The following is a 24,679-nucleotide window of genomic DNA, read 5'->3' on the forward strand; positions in this document are numbered from 1 at the left end:
CTAGCTGTCACTGTCGCTTTCTAAGCCTCAGTAGATAGTGTGGGCTTCCAGTCGTGACTGTGTCACTAAACAGCCAATCTCAATACTCTTGGCCACATAAGACCCAGTGACGATGAAGTTTAAACAAATAAAGTTCCTATCCTGAACGTTTTGAGTGTGGTATAGCTTTGCAAGGTATTGAGCAATACAAATTTTAGCATTTTACAATTAGAATGTGCTGGAAATTTTTAATGAGATGTTAAACTGAGGCCCTGTTTGCACGCTCAGGTGGATGTAAAAGATCCCATGGCATTTTTTTGAAGAGGAGCAGGGGAGTTATTCCTGATGTTCTGGCCCTCAATCAATATCACTAAAACAGATTATTTGGTCATTATCGCATTGTTGTTTGCGGGAGCTTGCTGTCCGCAAATTGGTTGCATGTTTCTTACATTACAATAGTGACTTCTCTTCATAAAGTACTTTGCGACATCCTGAGGTCATGAAAGGTGCTTAATAAAGTAAATTTTTCTTTCTGTATGCATCACCATTTCAGACTCTTTACCTAGTAGCTACATTTTATCTTAGTTTTGTTTTTATAAATTTGCCAAACAAATGAATTTTTTGTTGGCTGAAAAGGTTTCAGTTACCTTTTTATATAATGCCAATTGATCTTCCGTGGAATTGTACATGGGAAGTCGTTGCTTAGTGTAATTTTAAGGAAGTGAAATTAGAGGGTGGAAGCTAATTGGACCAGGGTGCGCAGATATAATTTTTAGTCCCCATTTCAAAGCCAAACATTCTGTCCTTATTTTTATATGATACTTTAATTTTATATTATTGTTATTATCAAGACACATGGCAGTTTGGTTTATGGAGAGGTTGTGTGGTTGGAGCAAAGGAGTTTATCTGCAGTGCAGACTGAGGAGCTGGAGGATGCCAAAATGAGGTTCCGCTGATGAACATCCACCTCCACCTGGTGTAGAGAATTCCAAAAATTCACAACCCACAGAGTGATGAAATTTCTCTTCACCTCAGTCCTAAATGGCTGACCCCTTAACCTGAGACTATGGCCTCTAGTTCTAGATACTGCAGCAGGGGAAAAATCCTCTCAGCATTTACCCTGTCAAGCCCTCTGTAAATCTTTTATGTTTAAATGAGATCACCCCTCATTCTTCTAAATTCCAAAGGATATAAGCCCATTCTACTCGATCTCTTCTCACAGGGCAACCTTCTCATCCCAGGCATCAATCTAGTGAACCTTAGTTACACCCCCTCTAAGGTAAGTATATCCTTCCTTAGATACGGAGACCAAAACTGTACACGGTACTCCAAGTGTGATCTCACCAAAGCCCTGTACAATTGCAGCAAGACTATCCTTGCGGTTGTACTCCAGCCCATTTGCAGTAAAGGTCAACATACCATTTGCCTTCCTAAACGCTTGCTGTACTTTCATGTTAACTTTCTGTGTTTCATATACAAGGACACCCAAATCCCTCTGAAGAGGAATGATTAAATGTTAGTGTTCATTTAAAAAATTCTGTTTTTCCTACTAAAGTGAATAACCTCAAATGTCCCCATATTATACTCCACCTGACACCTTCTTGTCCACTCATTTAGCTTTTCTATATTCCTTTGCAGACTCTTTGGAGGGAATTTTAACATGGAAGTTGGTCGGGCTGGCTCCAACCCGCCAACTTCCAGCTTTTACTCAGGTGGGACAGGAGAAGGCAGCCAACCTGCTCTCAGAAGTCTCAGATTTAACCTGCTTTTCAGGTTTAACTTAGATTTAACCTGGCTGTCCGGGTTTCCCAAATCACAGGAAACCCAGCAGCTGCTGCAAGATGAGGACAGTATCGGGGAGCACTCCTTGTGGGCCAAGAGGGGCAGAAGTGCTTACTTCTACCCTGTCTGAAACCAAGCCTGTCAATAAGGCTGACACCCAGGTGGGGAACCTGTCTGATGTCACGCAAGCTGTGAAGTTAAAACACGCGGGAAACTGTGAAGACTGAAACAAAATATTTATTTGACACCTCTGCTATTTCCTTATTCCTATTACAATTTCTCCTGTCTCAGCCTCTAAGGGACCTATGCTTATTTTCACTACTCTCTTCCTATTTCAACCTAGAGCAGGTTGGCTTGTAGAAGCTCTTGCAATCTGTTTTTATATTGCTTGCTAGTTTACTCTCATATTCCTTTTTGTCCCTCTATCAATTTTTGGTCATCCTTTGCTGGTTTCTAAAACTCTGCCAAACTTCAGGTTTACTATTCTTCTTGTCAACATTATAAACCTCTTTTTTAATCTGATGCTATCCTTAGCTTCGTTATTTAGCTATGGATGGTTCACTTTTCTCATGAGGTTTTTATTTCTCTATGGAACGTATATTCGTTGAGGATTATGAAACATTTCTTTAAATGTTTGCCATTGGTTATCTACCAATATTTTTAAAATCTGTTTTCCCAATCTATCTTCGTCAGTTTGCCCTCATACTGCCATAATTGGCTGTACTTAAGTTTAAGAGGCTAAAGGATGTAATTATATCAAGGCAAGCTTACATAGACAGTTTCAATAATAAACGTGAACACAGGAATTTGGACAAGAAGTGAATGCAAACATATCGATTATCATATTTAACTTTACAAGGCATGTCTTTCTGCCTATTGGGCGTTCTTAAAGTTTGATTTCTGTTAATATTTGGGTTTGTGACACTAAAAGTTCATATAATACCTTTGACTGTTTTGAGTAAAACAGGGTATCTGATGATCCGATTTGATGTTAAATCAATTTCAGCTATGGTTGCACAAGATATTTTTGAGATGCATTTTTAGCATATAATGCTTCTGTCATTATAAAACAGCCCAGGAGGAAATTTAAATCCCTCCACTGCAGAAACCGGGAGGAGTGGGAGTTAAAGTCCAAACAATGGCCGTTTTACCCCTGTTGTTTTCTTGAGTGCGTGTAAATCAGGGTGCTATATTGTCATTAGGACTGTGATAAATTTTAATAGCCTACGAGTGAACACATGCTGTGGGCACTCCACTCTAAAACCAACTGCTCACTGAGCAGAGGCCCTACTCAGTGAGTTTAAAACTTATCTTTGTAGGGCTAGGAGGAGCAGGAATGGAGGGGGCTGTTGGGTGAAAATGTAGTGGGAAGTTGGGCCTGATGATTTGAAAGGAGCCAATGACAGATTAAGAACCAAACTATCAGCTTTCCTTCCCCTCAAGGTAGCGAAACCTCACTCCTCCAATCCTGCTAAACGCCCAATACTGCCAGATTGTGGCCTCCCTAGTGCTGCAAGCCCCACTCCTCAGTCCTGCTATATCTTTTCCTGTCACTCTGAAATCCTGAGACACCTCTCTCAATGCTCAACACCCTTAAATCCTTGCTTGGTATTCTCCAATTCCAGAATCATTCCAATGACCCCAGACACGGAGAGCTTCCTCCCAAGTGCTCTAAGATTCCAGGGATATCTCCCACAGTGATCTCAAATCCTAAGACTTGCTTGAGTGTTCCTAGAACTTTTCTCTCCAGGGTTCCCCTGAAAATACTAACAGACCCTGGGATCCACACCCATGCTGCCAAACCCTGCACCCTGGCATTCCTTCTTGATCCTAGCACTGTCCCAAAACTGATAAATTAGTATCATTTCTATAAAACCCATGACTCATGATGAGCAATACCACAGGAGATTGATTAAGACATGAAAGTTGCACATCTGACAGGTGACATCTGTAGTGCAGAATGCTCCTTTTGTTTTCATATTATGCTTTTACACTTCGGTGTTTTTGGTATGACTTTCTTTAGGTCAGGAAACCTTTTCCTTTGTTGAGTCATTAGGTCACGGAAGGCAGCTGCTGCCAGTACTTGATTTTACAGGGGAAAACATTGGGGAGAATTTTCCTAACCCCTGGTAGGTGGGGTGCCTGGAAAATTTTGAAAGAAACGCAGTTTGCCGCCTCCGACTGATTTTCCCAGAGGTATGCTAGGACTGTGGGCAGCCTGTGCATCGGTGGCAGGAAGCCAATTAAGGTTGTTGAGGGTGCAATTATCAGCAATTTTGCCGGCGTCTTACGGGTTCCCTGCTATGTCAGCACCCGGCAACTCAGGAGGCAGCTGCACAGCGGGAGATTGGAACTGCTGGAGATTTCAAGTATTTTTAATGTTTACAGGCAGAAGATGACAAGGCTGATATATTCCCATGTCAAAGGCTTGCCATTGAGTGAAGATTTCCTGGACACTGCTGTCTCTGATTAGTGCTGGGACTGATGCAGTGGCAGTCGTTTCCCTGATAATGATAGCACCTACATTGCATCCCTGCTGCTTGGCCCTCAGCAGTGCTCTCACTGTGACATAGGGAGGGCTGCAGACCACCCTTGCAGTGGGCCACACTGTATCCACCTCTCGCCTCCAGAACCCACCTGCCATTCCGAATTGGACGACGAACACGGAGACAGCCTGCCAATTGGCTGCCTCCTGTAAAATTAATCCCTAAGGTGCACTGTGGCAATGAGTGGGGTCGGGACCTAACCATGGTCCCAACTCACAAAAATTTTCAGAGTTCGGAAGATTCAAATTCACAGGTACACTTAGAAGTTATATCTTAACCAGGGATAGATAGATAGTGAATGAAGGTGCAAGGTCAATTATTAATGAACAGCGAGAAGAGCACGTATGTAATTTTCAACTCTACTTTTCTGCAGTTCATTTTTTGCTCTCTGATATTTGAAGGAAGTAAAAATATAATTTATAATGCACTTTTGGGATTAGATGGTCATTACTGATTTAAACCCCATTCATTAATTTATAGGTAGTGCTGATGTTAACCTGGCACTACAGATAAGTGGTCCAACATTCATTTTCTTATAAACTAATTCAAATAAGTACTACATTTCCCCTACTGTTTAAAACTTATGGATATAATTTCATTCATATATAATGAACATGAATACTCTATGATGCGACCCTTATGTCTATGTTCGGATGATAGTGAGCTACACAGAAGATGGATGCAGAATTTCTTTAAATATAATGTTAGTCTTCCTGAGTGTAGAGGAGTCATAGAGTCATTTACAGTTTAGAAGGAGGCCATTTGGCCCAGCGAGTCTATGCCAGCTCTCCGCCGAACAGGAATGGCTTGATAGTTTTCAAAGGGAGGAAGAAAGATTAGGTATATCAGAGATTTTCAGATGGCTATTAGGTTAGCATAAACTCTAAGTAAATTGCTTTCACTTTTAAAATATCATCTAGGGCGGCACAGTGGCGCAGTGGTTAGCACCGCAGCCTCACAGCTCCAGTAACCCGGTTCTGGGTACTGCCTGTGTGGAGTTTGCAAGTTCTCCCTGTGACTGCGTGGGCTTCCGCCGGGTGCTCCAGTTTCCTCCCACAGCCAAAGACTTGAAGGTTGATAGGTAAATTGGCCATTATAAATTGTCCCTAGTGTAGGTAGGTGATAGGAGAATGGTGGGGATGTGGTAGGGAATATGGGATTAATGTAGGATTGGTATAAATGGGTGGTTGTTGGTCAGCACAGACTCGGTGGGCTGAAGAGCCTGTTTCAGTGCTATATCTCTCTATGACTCTATCATCATTACCATTAGTGACATTACTTTAGATGTCATCATGTGATGAAGATGAAATTTAGCAGTTAAAATGGAGTTTCAGTGGGAATAATATCATCAGACTTTGGGACTTCATTGCAATAGTTTGAAATTAAAGTCCACAGTAGAATTTTCCTGCTCACAGGGCCACTCTCCCCCCACCAATTAATTTGCTCTGGGCTTATTTAAGAAAGTATTTAATTGCATTGGAAGCAGTTCAGAGAAGATTCACTTGACTAAGGGGTTATCTTATGAGGAAAGGCTGAGTAGGTTGGACTTATACTCATTGAAGTTGAGGAGAATGAGAAGTGATCTTATTGAAACATGTAAGATCCTGAGAATACTTGACAAAGTGGATGATGAAAGGTTGTTTCCCCTTGTGTGGGAGTCTAGAACTAGGACACAGTTTAAAAATGAGAGGGTCTCCCATTTAAGACTGAGATGAGGATAAATGTTTTCTCTCAGCGGGTTGTTAGACTGTGGACTTCTCTTCCCCAGAGAGCAGTGGAGGCTAGGTCATTGAATATATTCAAGGCTGAGTTAAATAGTGTTTTGATCGACAAGGGAGTCAAGGGTTTTGGGGGGCAGACAAGAAAGTGGAGTTAAGACCACAATCAGAGCAACCATGATCTTATTGAATGGCAGAGCAGGCTCGAGGGGCCGAATGACCTACTCCTACTCCTATTTTTCTATGTTTCTATTCTATGAGTATAACTATGTGAGGCTTGACTAGGCTCCCAACTCTAGCACCAATCCACAGATATTAGTGAGGAGGCTTTGTAGGGTCGATTGATCTCTTTGTTGTGTCCTTATTCAATGCCTGGATTTTGTCCAGTTTGTTTCTATTTCTATTCCCTAAAAGATGTTAGTGAACCAGTTGTATTTTTAATACAATCTGACAGCATTATGGTCACTTACTAATTTCTTTTATTTTAGTTTTTTTTAAATGAATTCAAGTTTTCAAACTGCCATGGTGGGATTGAACTCATGTTCTCTGTTTATTAGTCCAGCTCTCTGGATTAATAGTCCAGTAACATAACTACTACATGATATATGTAATTGCTGCTGATACAGTGGCTGTTTTCATAAAGAAACAGATGACAGTGAGAATGTGGCGGAGAATAATTTCTTAATGCCTTATCACAGCTTTCAGAAGTGTCCCAAAGTGCTTCACATGAATTTGGAGCACAGTCATTGAAATGTAGGGAAAAAAGGGTCCTGATTGGGTTCAAGGTGTTGTAAAGTTGTCAACATTTCAAAAAAAAGGAAAAAAGATTTCCTCAGGACATTGCTACTTGACATATTATCATGCGAATGGGACCAATGTTTAACTCCAATTCTTGGTCTTAGGCCAAGAGTTCCACATAGACTTTCTCTATAGCATCTGTTCTACATATGGAACACTTGTACTAAATGTATGAAAAGCACACAATATACAGCCTATTACCATTTATTACTGTTTTGATTACAATTTCAAACTTTGCTACAGTAAGTCCAGACTGTTCTGCAAATTCCTGTATGAATTAAATAATACCGTTAATGGGAATATGATGAATAAAATATTCCCATTGGCCAACTGTTTCTATTAAGGAAATACTGCATAATGTATGGGGAAAGAGGCTGCTTGTTTACAAAATACATTTGATTTTCATGTAGCACGCACTATAACTACATTATCGTTTTACACTCGTGACAAATTGAAATCTGAATGTTTATCTCTTACTCAAATATTAACTATTTAGCACATTATAGTCGTCTGTTCAGTTTTAAAATAATTGACCTTAAAGTTGTGCTATGTGAATATTTACAGGGGAGACAGTGGCATAGTGATAATGTCACTGAACTAGTTATCTGGAGGCTCAGGCTAATTCCCTGGCGACGTGTTCAAATCCCACCACTGCAGCTGGTGGAATTTAAATTAAATTAATTAGTAAGTTCAAATAGTTAATAAAATCTGGAATTGAAAGCTAGTCTCAGTAATGATGCCATGAAACTATCATCAATTGTCATTAAAAACCCCATCTGGTTCACGAATGCCCTTTAGGGAAGGAAATCTGCTGTCTTTACCTGGTCTGGCCCACATGTGACTCCAGACCCACAGCAATGTGGTTGATTCTTAACTGTCCTCTGAAATGGCCTAGCAAGTCACTCAGTTGTCAAGGGCAATTAGGGATGGGCAGCAAATGCTGGCCTTGCCAGTGACACTCACATCCCGTGAAAGAATAAAGAAAAAAAATTACCATTCTTAATGCATTTGTACGAATATGTGTGTTATCTTAATTGGAGTATTTACCCACATAAAATAAATATTTTAATTGTACTGGTAAAATGGTAGACAACAGAACTTCATATGATCTTTGGCATATTATCTGTTGCAGAATGTTGGTGTAGAAAGTAAATGAGCTAAAATTTCTCAGAAAGCAAAAATGTCACAACTCAGTAGCTCATTTGTTTATTTTTACTTGCCTAGGGAAAGGAGATGTCTTTGGAGATGTTTTCTGGAAGGAAAATACCCTTGCTCAGTCGTGCGTCAATGTCAGAGCCCTGACTTACTGTGATCTTCATGTTATCAAAAGAGATGCCTTGCAGAAAGTTCTGGAATTCTATACAGCCTTTGCAAACTCCTTTTCAAGAAACCTTATCCTAACATATAATCTTAGAAAAAGGGTAAGTCTTCCTATTATTATGAACAAGCTTTTTTACCCAAGAAATCTTTGATTGAGAGAACACAATGAATAACAGCTACAGTATGTATACCTAGAAAGTAATATCTTTCTTTTCTATCTTCATAAATACTTTTGAGTCGGTTGATATGCCCCCCAGCTTCATGGTGCCAATGGTTTTTGATGCACACGCTACTGGTTTATAATTGTATTTCATCAATGATTTCACATACAGTTCCTGTGATATTAAAATTTGCTGAACAGTATATAGGGATATAATTCAATTGGGGATACTGTAATAATTTTTTAACTTTATTGTTTTGATACGAACAAACTGAGGTACACAAATTTGTTTTAAGGATAGGTGAGTAATGCAAGGTAATAACAGATGAAACTTGCACTTGCTTTCTTTCAGTTTATCTGTTTCGAGGTGAAACAAAATGTTGCAAATGTTCAAAATCTGAATTAACAACAGAAAATGCTGGATATATATAGGTGCCCATCAGCATCTAATAAAAGGAAAGATGAGTTAATATTTCAAGTAGCGACCCTTTCTCAGAAATGTACTGATCATTTACAACTGATTAACGGTCTCGACCTGAAACCTCAAACAATCTGTTCATAATTCTATACAATATAGGAAGTGAGCAGGAGAGTGGATTAGATTAGGTGGCTCATAGGAAGAAAAATGCAGAGTTGGTGAGCCGAATGATGTTTCTGTTCTTTGGCGTTCTGTTGTTGATTCTTTTGTTAACTGTCTAACGATACCCAATAGAATTGAAACAAATTTGTTACTCTCAATTTATTCATATCAATGCAACAAAGTTAAAAACTTTTTACAGTATTCACAATTGAATTATAGCCCTATGTACTGTTCAGCAAATTTTTAATATCACAGGAAATGTATGTGAAATTATTCTTTTGATGAACCAGCTGTTCATTGCCACTGTTTTCTGGTTTTATTACCCTTTTGGAGGGTAGGAATTCCAATTGAGAAACTTTGTGTATGAGCACTTAATACGGCCATACTTCATTCCAGTATGTGCTGTGGTTACACAGGCATTAGCACATTTCAAATAAATGGTATTAATATAGTGTACACAGGAATGTAGTATAAACTGATTAAGCCAATTGGAATTAGTACCCTATAGGATAAATTGTACTACCAATTACATAAGAAAATGAATGTTCAATTTAATGTTCATAAATTCAGTGAAGAAGAATTTGAAAATGTTTTTAAGTGTCATTGAGCAATGCTGATTGTAATTTTGGGACTATTGTCTAAACTTTATTATAGAACAACCTTGAAATCCCAACTTGATGTCTGATCCATTCTAAACTAGAATGTTCTCATTTTGTATGGATATTTTTATTTGATATTCTATCTGTTTTATGTTGACAATACCAGTATCGGTGTCAGTATACTTCAAGTACTTATTTGCACTGGCAGAATAATCAGTATACCATCATTACTGCATATTTATTGACAAATAACCTTCAGTCGACTATCTTAACATATATCTGTCAATTATAGAGTTTTTATACAAAATTAAAATTGACTGAAATAAACTACTTACTCTTAGTTACGACATTGGATGCAGGCAAGTTAGTGTTGTACAAAGATAGATCTAGTTTTCCAGAAGATGATTGAGATTTGCAGTAAAAACATGTGAATTTGCATTTAGCCTTTTGCTTGTGACAATGACAACAGAAAGCAGATCAAGAATGTTTACATAGCATGTCGACAGTTACTAGAATTGGTGACCATTTCTAAGAATGAGTATGCAGGACAAGTTTCTAATAACTGAACCGATTAAGAAAACTTGAAACGCACCTTGGGGCATCCGGCCAGCACAAATTTCACCAAAGCAAGCATCAATTGACAATGGACGTTTAAGCTAAATTTTCATTCCGATCAACAGTTCAGTTCACTCTAAGACTGCTGACAGGTCAAAGAAATATCTGTCTATCCAGATAACTATCTTTCCTTAACGTCATTATCATTTATAAACATTAGTTTTAACAGCACGTAATTACTTCTTTTCTTCTGCTGATTCCGACCTTGTACTTTCTAGGCAGGAGCAAATGAGAAAAGAAATGGGCTTTTATTGGCCTATAACGCTGGGCTTCAAATCAAAGCACATCCTTCAAAGATTGGCATAGTGATTCAGGCCAGTCTTTGATGCATTTTATGCATCAAAACCAAAAGAGAGCTGATGATTGTGTCTGCTGCTTGTCCCCAGTGGCATGTTGAATGTGCCTCCACTGAACTGAGCAGACCATGCACTATAACAGAAGACCAGCTCATTTAAATATTCAAAGTGACAGCTTCACACACGCGCAGAATGGACTGTTGCTGTTAGTATGGTGCTGCGCATGCGTGGCCTTCGTCAGCACCTGGCTTGCCAGGACTAATTCGCGCATGTGCGCAAAAACGTCATCACGTCTTGCAACGTCTGCTCGCCAGTGGTTCCCTACCTTTCCACTTCTCCCTCCTTGGCCACTCGCTCTCCACTTCACCCCAACCCCCCCACTTCCACCCGTCAGCCACTCGGTCCCCACTTCACCCCTCCCCCCCCTACCCACCCCCCCCCCTCCCCCAACCTGTTGGCCACTTGCTCCCTGCCTCACCCGTTCTCCCCCAGCCACTCCTTCCCAGCTTCTGGTCCCCACTCCCTCCCGCGATTGCCATCTCTCTTCCCCACACGGGGGAAGCGGGGAGAGAGAGAGAGAGTGGCAACATAGGCAGGGGAGCGGAGCAAGTGGCGAGCAGACGGGCGTGGGAGGCAGCACCGAAGTGAAGCACAATGGCAGGAGGGAGCAGTGTACTGTTGGGGGTGGGATGGAGGCAGCGATTACAGCCACTGTGGGGACTTGGGTTTCATTTGTTTTTGTGATAAATTGAACAGCACCATCTTTACTACTGGCAGCTGCCAAAAACGTCACAGACAGTGACGTTTCAGTGCATGAGGCTGTACTTGTGCATGCGCAAGTATTGTGTCACCTAGTGGTTGCGTTGTCAGCAAATGCAGCCTTAAATATTAGTATGGCCACAAAGGTATTGATAGATTAAGTGAATGGACAAAACTGTGGCAAATGGATTTCAATGCAGGCAAATGTGAGGATTTGGACCATTTTGGACCTAAAAAGGTTAGAACAGGGTACTTTCTAAATGGTGAAAAGCTCAAAAAAATGGAGGTTCAAAGTGATTTGTGGGGATGGGGGTTGGTGGTGATGCTCCAGGTATATAGATCGTCAAAATGTCATGAACAGGTGCAGAAAATAAACAAAAAGGCTAATGGAATGTTGGCCTTTACATCCACAGGACTAGAATACAAGTGGGTAGAAGTCATGCTTCAGCTATTCAAAACCCTGGTTAGACAACACCTGGAGCACTATGTGCAGTTCTGGACAGCATACCTTAGGAAGGATTTATTGGCCTTGGGGGAGTGCAGCATAGATTTATCAGAATGATACCTGGTCTTCAAGGCTTGCGTTACGAGGAGAAATTAAACAAATCAGGACTGTATTCCCTGGAATTTAGACGGTTAAGAGGTGATATGGTCGAAGTTTTCAAGATATTAAGCGGAACTGATGGTGTAGATAGAGAGAAACTATTCCCGCTGGTTGGGGAAACCAAGTAAAAATTAGACCCAGGAATGAAGTTTGCAAACACTTCTACACACACAGCACGATTGGAGTTTGGAACTCTCTTACAAAAAAGGCAATTACTGCTAGATCAATTGTTTATTTGAATTCTGAGATTGATAGATTTTTGTTAGCCAATGGTATGAAAGGAAATGGATTTATGGAGATAGGTCACAGATCAGCCATGATCTCATCGAATGGTGGAACAGGCTCAAGGGGCTAAATGGCCTACTTGTGTTCCTATCTCCCTGTGTTTCTATGACATACACATTATTTATGCAAGAAGGTGGGATATTGGGAACTGTAGCTCTTAAAGAGCTACTACTCTCCCTTATATTTGTGTTGCAGTGGACAAACGGCAACATTGTACCCAATGCAATGAAAGCACCAGGGCATAGTACATTGAGCACACTTGCACCACACACTGTCAGGACACAGTAGAGAATCAATGACCTCAAATTTAATTTACCCTAAGAATTCTTGCGGTATAAGGCCGATTGAGGTTTGGAGCAAAATGTTGTGTTCTTGGAGCTTGATGTAAGGTTTTGGTCAGTAAGACAATGCCTTATTTTGTCAGAGTATTGGGCACATTTGTGCAGCTATTCATTGTACTTTGGCTTTTCCTGCTTCTGAATTGTAACTGAATGGTTTGGTTTCCAGAGCCTGCCATGATAGTCTTGCTTATTAATCAGTTGGTTAGGTAGACATGCCTTTTGACTGTTAGCCAGGATTGTCTTGTACCACTGGTTGATGCTGCTTGTGTTTTCCAGGCTGCTTCATGGCAAGACCCCTTTGCAGGTCAAGGTTATGTAAAACATAGCAGACAACAGTCATTTTGGACAACTTGGTTGGCAGATACTGTAATATTCCCCAATCGGCCCAGTATCTGAATCTTTATTTCAGAATGCTGATGGTCTGCTCCACAAGGCACAGGTAGCAGATGGTGTACAGTTTTATGATTTTTTTTCAGGAACTTAATTCCTCATAGAACAGAAATACAGCAAATAATTGCTAGCAGCTGCAAACTAAATCCCCAAAATAGCAACCCACTCAAAATCAAATACCCACCATGAAACTACCATTACCACCTACATTACTTGTTCTATATAAACTGTTCAGGTGCTCTGAATGCCTTATGGGGATTAGCTGTCATTTGCATTTTTCTCCAGGCTGTTAATGAGCCTAGCACGTTGCAGGTGCACAGACCTTCAACCACAATGACTGGTTGGATTATAGCACATGATACTCAAAGGAGCTGAACAAGCCTCAGGCTTCAGAACCCCATTCTATAAGGAGACGGTGCCCGATGTGTGGCAGCGCTAAGGGTGTCGACCACCATATCAATCTGTTTATCAAACCTCTTATTGTGCAGCATCCAACAGTTTATCAAAAGCAACTATTGTATTGATAAGCAACTGTTAGAGTTAGAAAGTAATTGTAATCACTGGGTCATTGGTGAATTGACTATATTTGTAGTTTACAAATGCTGTAGTACATTTCTGTAATTTTAATGTATACTAGGTATTAGAAATTCACACATTGCGTAATAAAGAATATTTTTGTGGTGACAAAGCCAATGTAGTGGTCATCTGGAAATAATTGCTAACATGGAAGCTGTCTAGGAAAATAATTCTGGAATTATACTTACATTGCCCCTTGATCTAATGTCGGTTGTCAACGGGTCTTAACAGAGAAATTGTGAAAAATGCCTTCTGTTTAGCTTGCCCTCGGTATGGCTTTCAGAAGTGACATTATTTAAACAATTACTATTATTGAAATGTTAACTACAGAAAGTGAAGTAATGTTACAGTAAAAATATATTAACATTTAAAATATCTCTGCCTTTTACGAGCAGTTATTCTGCACTCGGTTTAAAAAAAAGCAGTCTCCGCATGCTACAAATACCAAGGGAACCATTTAGTTGCCATCTAATAAAATGTGAACAGTGGATGCAATCCTGGAACTGAGAGACTTTGATTGCATTTACTATTGATGCGGTTTCTACTCTATAAATCTTTCTTCTCTCCTGCAGTGCAGTGGTGTGGATTATTGAATCTTTAACAATGGCAGTTTTCATTTAAACAAGAAGCTGTACTGACAAAAGAATTGCAGTTTTTTTCCTTCTCTGTTTTACAGAGATACTCTTCCCCACATTAACTCCTTTTGCCCCTGTTCACAAATGCATTCTCCTCCTGTAATACCTTCCCCCTCATCCAATTCACAAAGACATTCTCCCTCCTTAGTGATACTCACACTGCCAGTTCTGGCTACAACTCCTAGCAACTGCTACTACTTTGCAGTGGGAGCTGGCTCAATTCTGCAAGGGAATTCTTTGTCTCACAATAAATCAATATAGTTGCTGCAACTAGAATTGGCAGTGGGAAGATTATTAAGGGGTAGAGCTGCAACAGTTTCCCAACCATATCTTTTAAGGCAGCAAATCACTTATTCTTTTGCAAACTCTTTGATTTGCAGTTCAGGAGAATAAAAAATATACAGATCTGAATGAGATATGTGCTCCATGCCCTGATCTGAGTTAGTGTGTGCCTGTAGAGACTTATTGAATGTCTGTTTTGATGAAAACCCCACATGCCAAATGGAAAATATTAATTTCATCAAGTAGAACTTTGCCTGAGACTTCTGCTGGAAATTGTTACAAATAACTTTTTTAAACAGAAAAACTAGCAGCCAAGATGGCCACGGCAATTTTCACATGAATCAACAACAGAGCAGACTGGAGAAAAACCTGATTGACTCAGCTTAGCCAGAACAATGGGGTGCTGTCTGATTCAGTTATCTGAGATAGGCTTGTCAACATGTGCTTGTCAAATACCATCAACACCCATTTACTTTGAAAGAGCCAACCCCCCCCCCCCCGTTTCCTCCCCCCACCCCCCGTCCCCCCCCCCCCCCCCCCCCCGTCCCCCCAACAAGTATGTTTGGGCAACCTGAGGGGAGAACCTTGAATGCCAGAGAAAATTCCAGACGAACCGTATTAAAAGACAAAGAGGTGGTCATGTCATGTGACTGTTTGGGCAACTCTGGGAGATTGTGAATTGTGACTTAGAAGGCAGACTGTAACTGAAATCGATCAAGGGAACAACTCTCTCTCTCCCTCTCCCCCAGTGTTCAGTATCCGCACCTAAATTTCATACCGAGACCTGTCATTATCTATTTGCTTCAAAAATTATTTGTCGGCTGTAAACTGCTTTGAGATATCCTGATACGATTATGTCATGTACAAAATAAATGCTTTGTACCTGTGGAAACCTCAGAGGAAGAAGGGTGACGACTTTGCTTGGCTTTGGATTTTCAGGCTGAGGGAGTTGATGGGGGAATAAAGGCATATGTAATGTAAGCTTTCCAATTGTATTTAAATAAATGATATAATGAGGCCTTCTGTCGTTTTTTCACCCCCCGCCCCCCCCCCCCCCCCCCCCCGTCTGCCAGATGAGGCCCATTCAGAAGGATGACCTAAAGAAGTAGGCCAGAAACCTCAGGCCTTATATTCATTCACACGCCTCTGATCAGAGGAACTAAAGAAGTATTTTTTCCCCATAACAACACTTCTAATTATATAGCCCCATTTAATGTAATAAAACGTCCCAAAGCGCTTCACAGGAGCATGATAAAACAAAATATGAAACCAAGCCACATAAAGAGCTATTAGGTCAGATGACCAAAAGCTTGGTCAAAGAAGTAGGCTTTAAGGAGCATCTTAAAGGAGGAAAGTGAGATAGAGGGGCAAAGAGGTACAGGGAGGGAATTCCAGAGTTCAGGTCCTCGGCAACTGAAGGCGTGGCCACCAATGGTGGAGCGATTAAAATTGAGGATGCTCAAGAGGCCAGAATTAGAGAAGCACAGATATCTTGGAGGGTTGTGGGGCTGGAGGAGAATACAGAGAGAGGGTGGGGTGAGGCCATGGAGGGATTTGAAACCAAAGATGAGAAATTTAAAATCAAGACATTGTTTAACCAGGAGCCAATATAGGTCGGTGAGCACAGGGGTGATGGGGAGAATGGGACATGGGCCAGAATTTTGTGGCCCCCCCCCAACGAGTGGGCTTGTGGCGTGTAAAATTGAGTGGGAGGCAGGGGAGCCACTCCCGACACCTTTCCACCTCCGCTGCAATCTTACGCGGGGCGGTGGCAAGACACAGCCCGCCCACCCAGGCCAATCAAGGTTCTTAAGTGGCCAATCAACTGCCACTTAAGGGTCTCCTGCCACCGCCACGGGTATTTTATCCGCAGCGGCTGGGCAGCAAAGGCCCCAAGAACACCACCAGGTAAAACCCTGTGCCCCACAGAGGGCCCAACCGCCCCCACTGGATAGCTGATTGCCTGGCAGCTCCATTAGGTGGGATTTCCTGCCTCAAGGAAGTGGAAGTCCCGCCTGAGGCCAATTAAGGGCCTGGGGAGCAAAAATTCTGGTGTAGCTCCCCAGGCCCTGTGGAGGGGGACTTGCCCCCAACTTTTTGGCCGGTGGGCAGGGCCTCCTGCCCAACATAAAATTCTGGCCATGGTGAGAGTTATAACATGGGCAGCAGAGTTTTGGATGACTTCAAGTTTACGGAGGTTAGAATGTGGGAGGGTGGCCAGGAATGCGTTGGAATAGTCAAGTCTAGAGGTAACAAAGGCATGAATGAGGGTTTCACCAGCAGATGAACTGAGACATGGTGAAGTCAGGCGATATTAAGGAGGTGGATGTTATAGTTTCTGGAGCTTTAGATTAACACTGGTTGAAAGGCTGGCATAGAGGTTGAATACCGAGCTTTATTAGGAGACTGCTTCTTGCTTCTGCTTACACATGCTACTGACTCAGCAATATGGTTGCAACACGTGATATTACATCACTTCCTGTGACTTAAGTGTTTGCATAAACATATATTCAAATTATTAGTTATTCTATCAAATATTCTCTGAACATACTAACCAATGTACTATCACAACATCCCCCCTCCTTTAAGTAAAAAATGCCTATAGTTCAACACTATATTTACATGGATAAGTATCCCTTGTGGAATAGAAAAAATGGTAACGATAAACATTATTTATATGGAACATTCAACTGTAACACAAACACTTGGAATGCTACTCCACAAGGTGTTGTCTACGTTTGAAAACGTACTGGTCATCGGCTGACTCGACCAGGCCTTGTAACAACTATATGAGGGCGTGATTTTGAGTTGTCTGTTCTTTCATCCTGAAGATTGTGTTTGGACTGACTGTCCTTAGTTGTCAGTGTGCTTGGTGCGTTGCTTGTTGCCTCTTCGTCAGAAAAACGAGTGCACATGCACATAGGCGATGCTGGTTGTTTGCTCTGTTTGTGGCTGGCAGAGAGTCCACAGAGGTGAGACTTGTTCCTTCACAGTATTGCACCATTTGGTGTCTTCATCTCATAAGATCGTAGTTCTTTGCATACCTTTCACACTTCTGCTGGAATTCACTTCTGTTCTTGTGGGCGTAGGACCCTGACCTTCTGGCTAACATAAAGTGATGGTAATTCAGCCATTGCATGTACATCATGCATGCCTTTTATCCTGTCTTATCTCTGAAGTAACTGCTCTGTGATTGTGGATGACATAGTGATGTGATAGCTTGGTAAAGTGGCTCCCACTGGTCGACAGAACAGAATCTCCGCTGGTGATGGTAATCCGGAGTCTTATGGAGTTGCGTGAATATATAGCAATGCAACCTGGATGTCTTCTCCAGTTTCCATGCATTTTTTGATCAGAGATTTATTGTCCTGACATGCACTCAGCCATTCTATTAGGACAAGGATACCGAGGTGGTGACGTATTATGGTTGATGGCCCATTTTTCACACATCCTGAAATGATTTCCCGCTGTATTGTGGATCGTTGTCTGATACCACTTCCATCAGGGCACCAAAGATACTGAAGATAGCACTAACAGTGCTGGCCACTGCTGCACTCATGTGTCTGAAGTTTTTGAACGATTGGGAATTTGGAGTAATAGTCAGTCACTAGTAGATAGTCTTCCTTACCCACGGTGAATAGTTCTGTTGCTTGCTTGGTCCATGGCGAGGATGGGATGTCATTTGGTTGGAGTGGCTCTTTGTGCTGACTGGCTTCAAGCTCCTGATGCTCATCACAAATCCTCGTTACCTGGTCAATGTCCTTGCTAATGCCAGGCCAGAACACTGACTTGTGAGCAAGTCGTCTCGTCTTCTCTATTCCCATGTGGCCTTGGTGGAGCTGACCAAGTAACTCAGTGATGCCCGAATTAGAACTTGGCACCTTTTGAAGAGCACTCCATTTGAAACACCCATCTCATCCTGATCTGGCCAATATGTTCTCAGATCCATGGGGATATCCTGGATGGTTTCAGGCCTCTGGGTTCTGAGTACGGGGTCTTGAGAAATCTCTCTCTGGAGCTCCTCTCACTTATGACGACCAAAGCACATCAGGTTGTAGACTTCCTCGATGCTTGCACACACTTCGTCAACCTGGAAGTCGGGGGGTATGTCTCGTGCCTTTCCAGAGTTGAGCAGTATGCTTAGAGTGTCTGATAGGATCACCTGACTACCAGGTTTGTATCTGACATCACAGTTATAACCTTGAATCTTAATGGGTAATATCTGGAGTCGAGGCAGTGCACTAGTAAATGGTTTTCTCCATTTCCAAGGTTTTATGGTCTGTCTCAATCGTGAGCTCCTTCCCAAATAAGTATGTGTGGAACCTGGTGATCCCAAAGACCAGGGTTTCCCAATTGATGTTAGAGTATTTCGCCTGTGTGGGCATTAGGCTTTTTGATCCAAACACAGCAGGCTTGCTGTCCTGCAGTTCTCTTAATGGAGAGGCCTTTTCTGAGAAACTCGGAATGTATGTCGCTAGGAAATTGAACAGACCTCGGCATCTCTGCAGGCCATCCTTGTCCTGCTGCATTGGCATTGATTGGGTGTCATCAATCTTCCCAGGATCTGGGCCGATATCCATGCTAGAGTAAATGGAGCCGAAAAAATTAATGTGATCTGCCTTAATGGAGCACTTTTTACTGTTGAACATCAAACCTTCTCCCCTGGCAGCCTCCATGAGCAAGTCTAGGTTTCTGTCATGCTCTTCTTTTGTGTGTCCGACCACGTCGATGTCATCAGCAAAGCACACATAGCCTGGCACTCTTTCTGTTATTCGGTCCATGTGTTGCTGAAAAATGTCTTGGCTGACTGGTAGCCTGAAAGATAGATCGAGGAAAGGGGTTCTGAATGTCATCAGCTCTTGTGACTCTTTTGACAGATGCACTGATCAATATCCGTACATCGTGTCGAGCTTAGAGAAGTGTTTCGCTCCTGCAAATGTTAGGTTAAGCACTTCCAGTGCTGGTACCTTGTGTGGACATCTCTTCAAGGCTTTGTTTAGCCTCCTTGGGTCCAAACATAATCGAATGGAACAGTCCTTTTTGACTGTGGTGGTCATGGAGCTGCACCAGTCTGTGTGGTGCTGCACTCAGCAGATGATGTCTTGTCTTTCCATGCGGTCCAGTTTGAGCCTCAGCTTCGCCCGAATGTGCATGCTGCATTTCTGCGATGATTCGATAGATGGCACTGGCCTTCTCTGAATTTAAGGACTGCATCACCATGGGAGTTACCAACCATGTCAAAACAGTCCAGGTACATTCCAGGTCTTGAATTGATTCTGTAAGTGTGTACGCACTTCGATTGCTTCGGTCTTTTGAATGGCTCAGCTCATGGATGGTGACCAAGTTGAGCTTGTTGCACGCCAGCAATCCTGCTCCTGCGGGTGCTGACACATCCACTATATAAAATGTCTGCCCAGACTAGGTTGAATCTTTGTACCTGCATTCCAGGTTTAGGGAAACCTAGGCACCTTATTGGCGATCCACTATAAGCTGTGAGCTTTATGCTAGTGGGCTTGACCACCGATATCCATACCTCGTGGTAAATATCCTTAACAGTGCGGAAAGGTAGAGTGTTGGCACCTGCACCTGTGTCAACCTTCACCTGCAGTCTGTCTCCCTGCTTTATTTGGGCAAACGATCTGCAGTGTTGAGAAAGCTTCCGTTCGGAATTAAGCTGTTCCACTAGGGTAATCATGTGAAACAGTTGCTCATCAGTATTATCTTCACCCTGATCCAGTTTGGTCCGGCGTCCCTCCATTTCATGGATGGGTCAGTGCTTGTGGCCAAACTTAGAACTATCTCACCTGCCTTCACCTCTGGGTGGCGTGCTTCTGCTTAGGATCATGGCCCGCTCTGGCTTCTCCTGGTTTTCCTGCTGGGCCTTCTACAGAGCTTGGCCCAGTGTCCTCTAAGCCCACAGGACTTGCATGTGTCTGTGTATGCCGGGCATCTGCCTGGTTTGTGGGAGAGCCGGCACTTAACACACACCTTGTTTTTCTTGTGTGCCCTGGATATTGCACCGACAGATGTTTCAGACCCAAAAGCTTGCAAACACTGTCTTTCAGCCACAATGGCCTCATGTCTGGATCCGTCCTGTAACACGCTCTCTATGCTGTGTCCTTTCGGCTTTTGCTTTCTGGAACACCTCTACGGGGGTGGAGGCAACGACCAACTCCACAAAGCATTCCGAGTTCCGCATCTGTAAAGTCGCATTCTCTTGCTTTCTCCCTACATCTGCTGACAAAATCATCTATGCACTTGTTGGTTTTCTGCCTATATCGCATGAGCTCCCAAGTGGTGTATTCTAAAATTTACTTTCACTTTGAGCTTGGCTTCTCATGTTGACCATAACTTTGCGGGATCCTTCTGGTCATTTATTCTGTGTAGCCCTTCATTTCCTACCATAATCCTGACTTTTATGTCCTGCTTTTCAGCATTCACAACTTCACGGTCCAGGAAACATAACTCCATCCTCAGTTTATATAATTTGAGCTCGCCCGGGAGATCGGACACTTTCCAGTTCATCTCGGGGAATCTGGCTGCCATGACCTCAGCCTTCTATCACTTTTCCCCCTAAGGAGCAAGTCTCAGTATCAGAGCTGCAGCTAATCATGATGTCTCCAGAACTGAGCTGGTGCCACACGGGCTTCGAGCTTGCAGGAGGGAGGGGCTCTGACACCGGGGTCAGCTAGTGGTGTGAAAATATGGCAATAGTGGGAAGAAATCCGTGCCCAGACACCATACTGCCCTGGTGTCTCTGACTAAAGCTGTGGCTAATTTTGCTTTGCCGGCGTGGGGCAAACCTGGGGTGCACTCAAGCCACTGCGAATCTCACTATTCACATCTTGCCGTCCTGATATAAGAGAGCTATTGTCTGGTCAAGTCATTTCTGGCTAGGCTTCCGATTCCAACTATCATTTCAGCTGCTGCTTAATGCTGCCGATTCACTGCCTCTGCCACCATATTGTATTATCTGGGGTTTTAGAATAACACAGTCAAAAGGGTGGCATAGAGGTTGAACACAAGAGTTTTATTGGGAGGCTTCTTCTTGCTTCTCAGTATGACTGAGCAATATGGCTGCAACATGTGATATTACATCACTTCCTGTGATAACATATATTTGCATAAACATATATTCAAATGATTATCAAACGTATTATCTAAACATACTAACCAATGTACTATCACAATATTGGAAATAGGCGGTCTTAATGATGGCCTGAATATGTGGGCGGAAGCTCAACTCAGGGTCAAATATGATACCAAGGTTGTGAACAGACTGGTTTAGTTTTCGACTGTTGCCCAGGAGAGGGATGGAGTTGGTAGCTAGGGAGCGGAGTTTGGAGTGATGACGGAAAACAGTGGCTTCAGACTTCCCAGTATTTCATTGGAGGAGATTTCTGCTCATCCAGTACTGGATGTCGGATAAGCAGTCTAATAATTTAGAAACGGTGGAGGAGTCGAGAGAGGTGATAGTGAGGTAGAGCTGGGAGCTGGGGGTCGTCAGCATACATGCAAAAAACTAGCATTGTGCTTTCAGATGATGTCACCGAGGGGCAGCAGGTAGATAAGAAATAGGAGGGGGCCAAGGATAGATCCCAGGGGGACACTAAAGGTAATGGTGTGGGAGCAAGAAAAGAAACCATTGCAGGTGATATACTGGTTACAATTAGATAGATAAGAATGGAACCAAGCAAGAGCAGTCCAACCCAGCTGGACGACAGTGGAGAGGCATTGGAGGAGTATGGTGTGGTCAACCATGTCAAAGACTGCAGACAGGAAGAGAAGGGTGAGGCGGGATGGTTTACCTTCGTCACAGTCACATAGGATGTCATTTGCCACTTTGGTAAGAGCCATTTCAGTACTGTGGTGGAGTAGAAACCTGATTGGAGGGATTCAAATATGGAGTTCTGGGAAAGATGTGTATGGATTTGGGAGATGACAACACATTCAAGGACTTTAGAGAGGGAAGGGAGGTTGGGGGGAGACAGTAGTTTGCAAGGACGGTGGGGTCAAGGGTTTTTTTTTTGAGGAGAGGGATGATGATGGCAAATTTAAAGAAAAGAGGACTATCACTTGAAGAGAGAGAACGATTAACAATATCAGCTAACATGGGGACCAGGGGGGGATTTCATGGCTGGACGTTTTCTGACTGCTTATTTCTAGATCTCGGTCAGAAAACCCGTAGCTGACAGGAGCGGATGTTGGAGATAGGGCAACAACATTGTAAGCTCAGAATTGGTGAATTTAGCCATTTGTTTACCAAATAACACTGTCTTGAATGTACATCCAAAAAATATCTGGGGAAATTATTACAGCAGGAGAATTGTACACTTCAAATAAGTTGGACCTTTGTTATCTCAAGTTTACCAAGGTAAATTGATGGTAGAAGTATCTTCCTGGCAAAGGTGGTTGCAAACACATCTCTAATGGCTCTCAATCAGCTGTGGATTTATTATTACTTGGGCTCCGGTTTGAACTCCGCACAAGACAAAAGGAGATGGTAATGGAACAAGTAAATAACAAAAGATGGGTCTAGAGAAGGTAGAAATGGGAGAAGCAGAATCATCCCCAATGGCTGATGTCCTTTACAGAAAAAAAGGAGTTTGAGGTTATGATCTGAAATTGTTGAATTCACTGTCCAGTCCAGATAGCTGTAAAGTGCCTAATCAAAAGATGAGGTGCTGTTCTTCGAGCTTCATTAGAACAGTGTTGGAGGCAGAGGACAGAGAGATCAGAGTGGCAGTGGGGCATATAATTAAGTTGCCAGACAACCGGAAGGTCGGGTCATGCTTGTGGACTCAACAGAGGTGTTCCACAAAGTGGTCACATATGCATTTGGTCTCCGCAATGTAGAGGAGACTGTAGTATATGCAGCGAATATAGTAAATCGAAAGAAGTAAAAGTAAATTGCTGTTTCACCTGGAAGGCCTGTTTGGGCCCTGGATGGTGGGAAGGGCGGAAATAAAAATGCAGGTGTTGCATAACATATGTTTGCATGGGAAGTGAGGGATTGTCAGGGGTTATAGGGATGATTGAAGAGTGGACCAAGGTGTCACGGAGGGAGTGGTCCCTTCAGAATGTTGAAAGGTGGGGGGGGAGATATGTTTTGACATTACACTGGATGTGGACTTTGCTGAGGTGCCAGGTGAGGACAAGGGAATCCTATTGTGGTCCTGTGAGGGAGGGGAAGGGGTTAGAGTAGGGATGCAGGAAATGGAACAGACACAATAGAGGGTGCCCTCAACCGTAGTGGGAGGGAATCCTCAGTTGAGGAAAAAGGAAGTCATATTGGACACATTGGTATGGAAGGTGACAACGGGTGCGACGGAGTGGGAAAAATGGTAGGAAGGAATAGAGTACTTACAGGATGTGAGGTGGGAGGAAGTGTAGTCAAGGTAGCTGTAGGGGTCAGTGGGCTTACAGTGGATATTGGTCAATAGCCTATCGCCAGAAATGGAGACAGCGAAGTTGAGGAAGGGAAAAGTCAGAGATGGATGTGAAGGTGAGAGAAGGGTTAAAATTGGAAGTAAAGTTGATGAAATTATTTTATTGGTGTTGGTTAAGGGATAAGTATTGTCCAGAACTATAGGGAGAACAACCCTGCTCTTCAAATAGTGTTACGGGATCTTTTACACTCACCTGAGAGGGCATATGCAGCCTTGTTTAATGTTGTCTCATCTAAAAGACAGCACCCCTGACAGTGCAGCACCCCCTCAGTACTGCACAGAAGACTCAGCCTAATTATTTACCAAGTTATTTGGTAAAAAGAAAGAAGCCAGTAATTTGTAACGTCTTACACAGCTAACAAATAATACTGAATAAGCTTTCTATTAATTATGAAGATCTTAATAAACGGGTTACCTGATTATGAATCATTCAGTGATGTGTGTAAAATATTTGTTATTAAAACTAGTATGGTGAAATGTATCTCATCTTAGGTGAATAATGTAATATTGTATTTGTTCAGAAGACTTAAAGATGATCTTAAGTGAGAAGAGACAACAACTGTAGAAGTGCTGTATGTTGCAAAGTGTGATGGCGGGAACAGTGAAGAAATAAAGAACAAATGTATTAATCTGAACGTCCACCTAATTCCAACTAGTATATAGGAATATTCCTATATGTTTACTAATTCTTCTCAATCTTCCCTTTTTCCTGTGTATGTTGATGAGAGGAAGCTTGAGAGCAGATATTTTGTATGGACTGTAAAAGCTTCTTTATGTGAAAATGAAAAGATTAACTAGGACAAATTTGGGTCCATTACAGGCAGAGACAGGAGAATTTGTGGAGAATGGGGAAATGGCGGAGAGGCTAAACAATTATTTTCTGTCTGTCCTCATGGAGGAAGATACAGAAAATCTCCCAGAAATACTAGGGAACCAAGGGACTTGTAAAAATGAGTAACTGAAAG

The 24,679-nt window shown here is 42.3% G+C and overlaps 1 protein-coding gene across 1 annotated transcript in view; it reads left to right on the forward strand.

The window, feature by feature from the left end:
- The window catches only part of kcnh1a (potassium voltage-gated channel, subfamily H (eag-related), member 1a), a 339,143-nt gene that overhangs the window by 194,352 nt on the left and 120,112 nt on the right, over window positions 1–24,679 (forward strand). The window contains exon 10 of the mRNA XM_068045094.1: window positions 8,048–8,244. Within this exon, the coding sequence (XP_067901195.1) occupies window positions 8,048–8,244 (197 nt within the window). The remainder of the gene's footprint in view (window positions 1–8,047; window positions 8,245–24,679) is intronic.

Source organism: Heterodontus francisci, chromosome 13 (genome assembly GCF_036365525.1).
Source record: "Heterodontus francisci isolate sHetFra1 chromosome 13, sHetFra1.hap1, whole genome shotgun sequence".
In the NCBI taxonomy this organism is placed as follows: Eukaryota; Metazoa; Chordata; class Chondrichthyes; order Heterodontiformes; family Heterodontidae; genus Heterodontus; species Heterodontus francisci.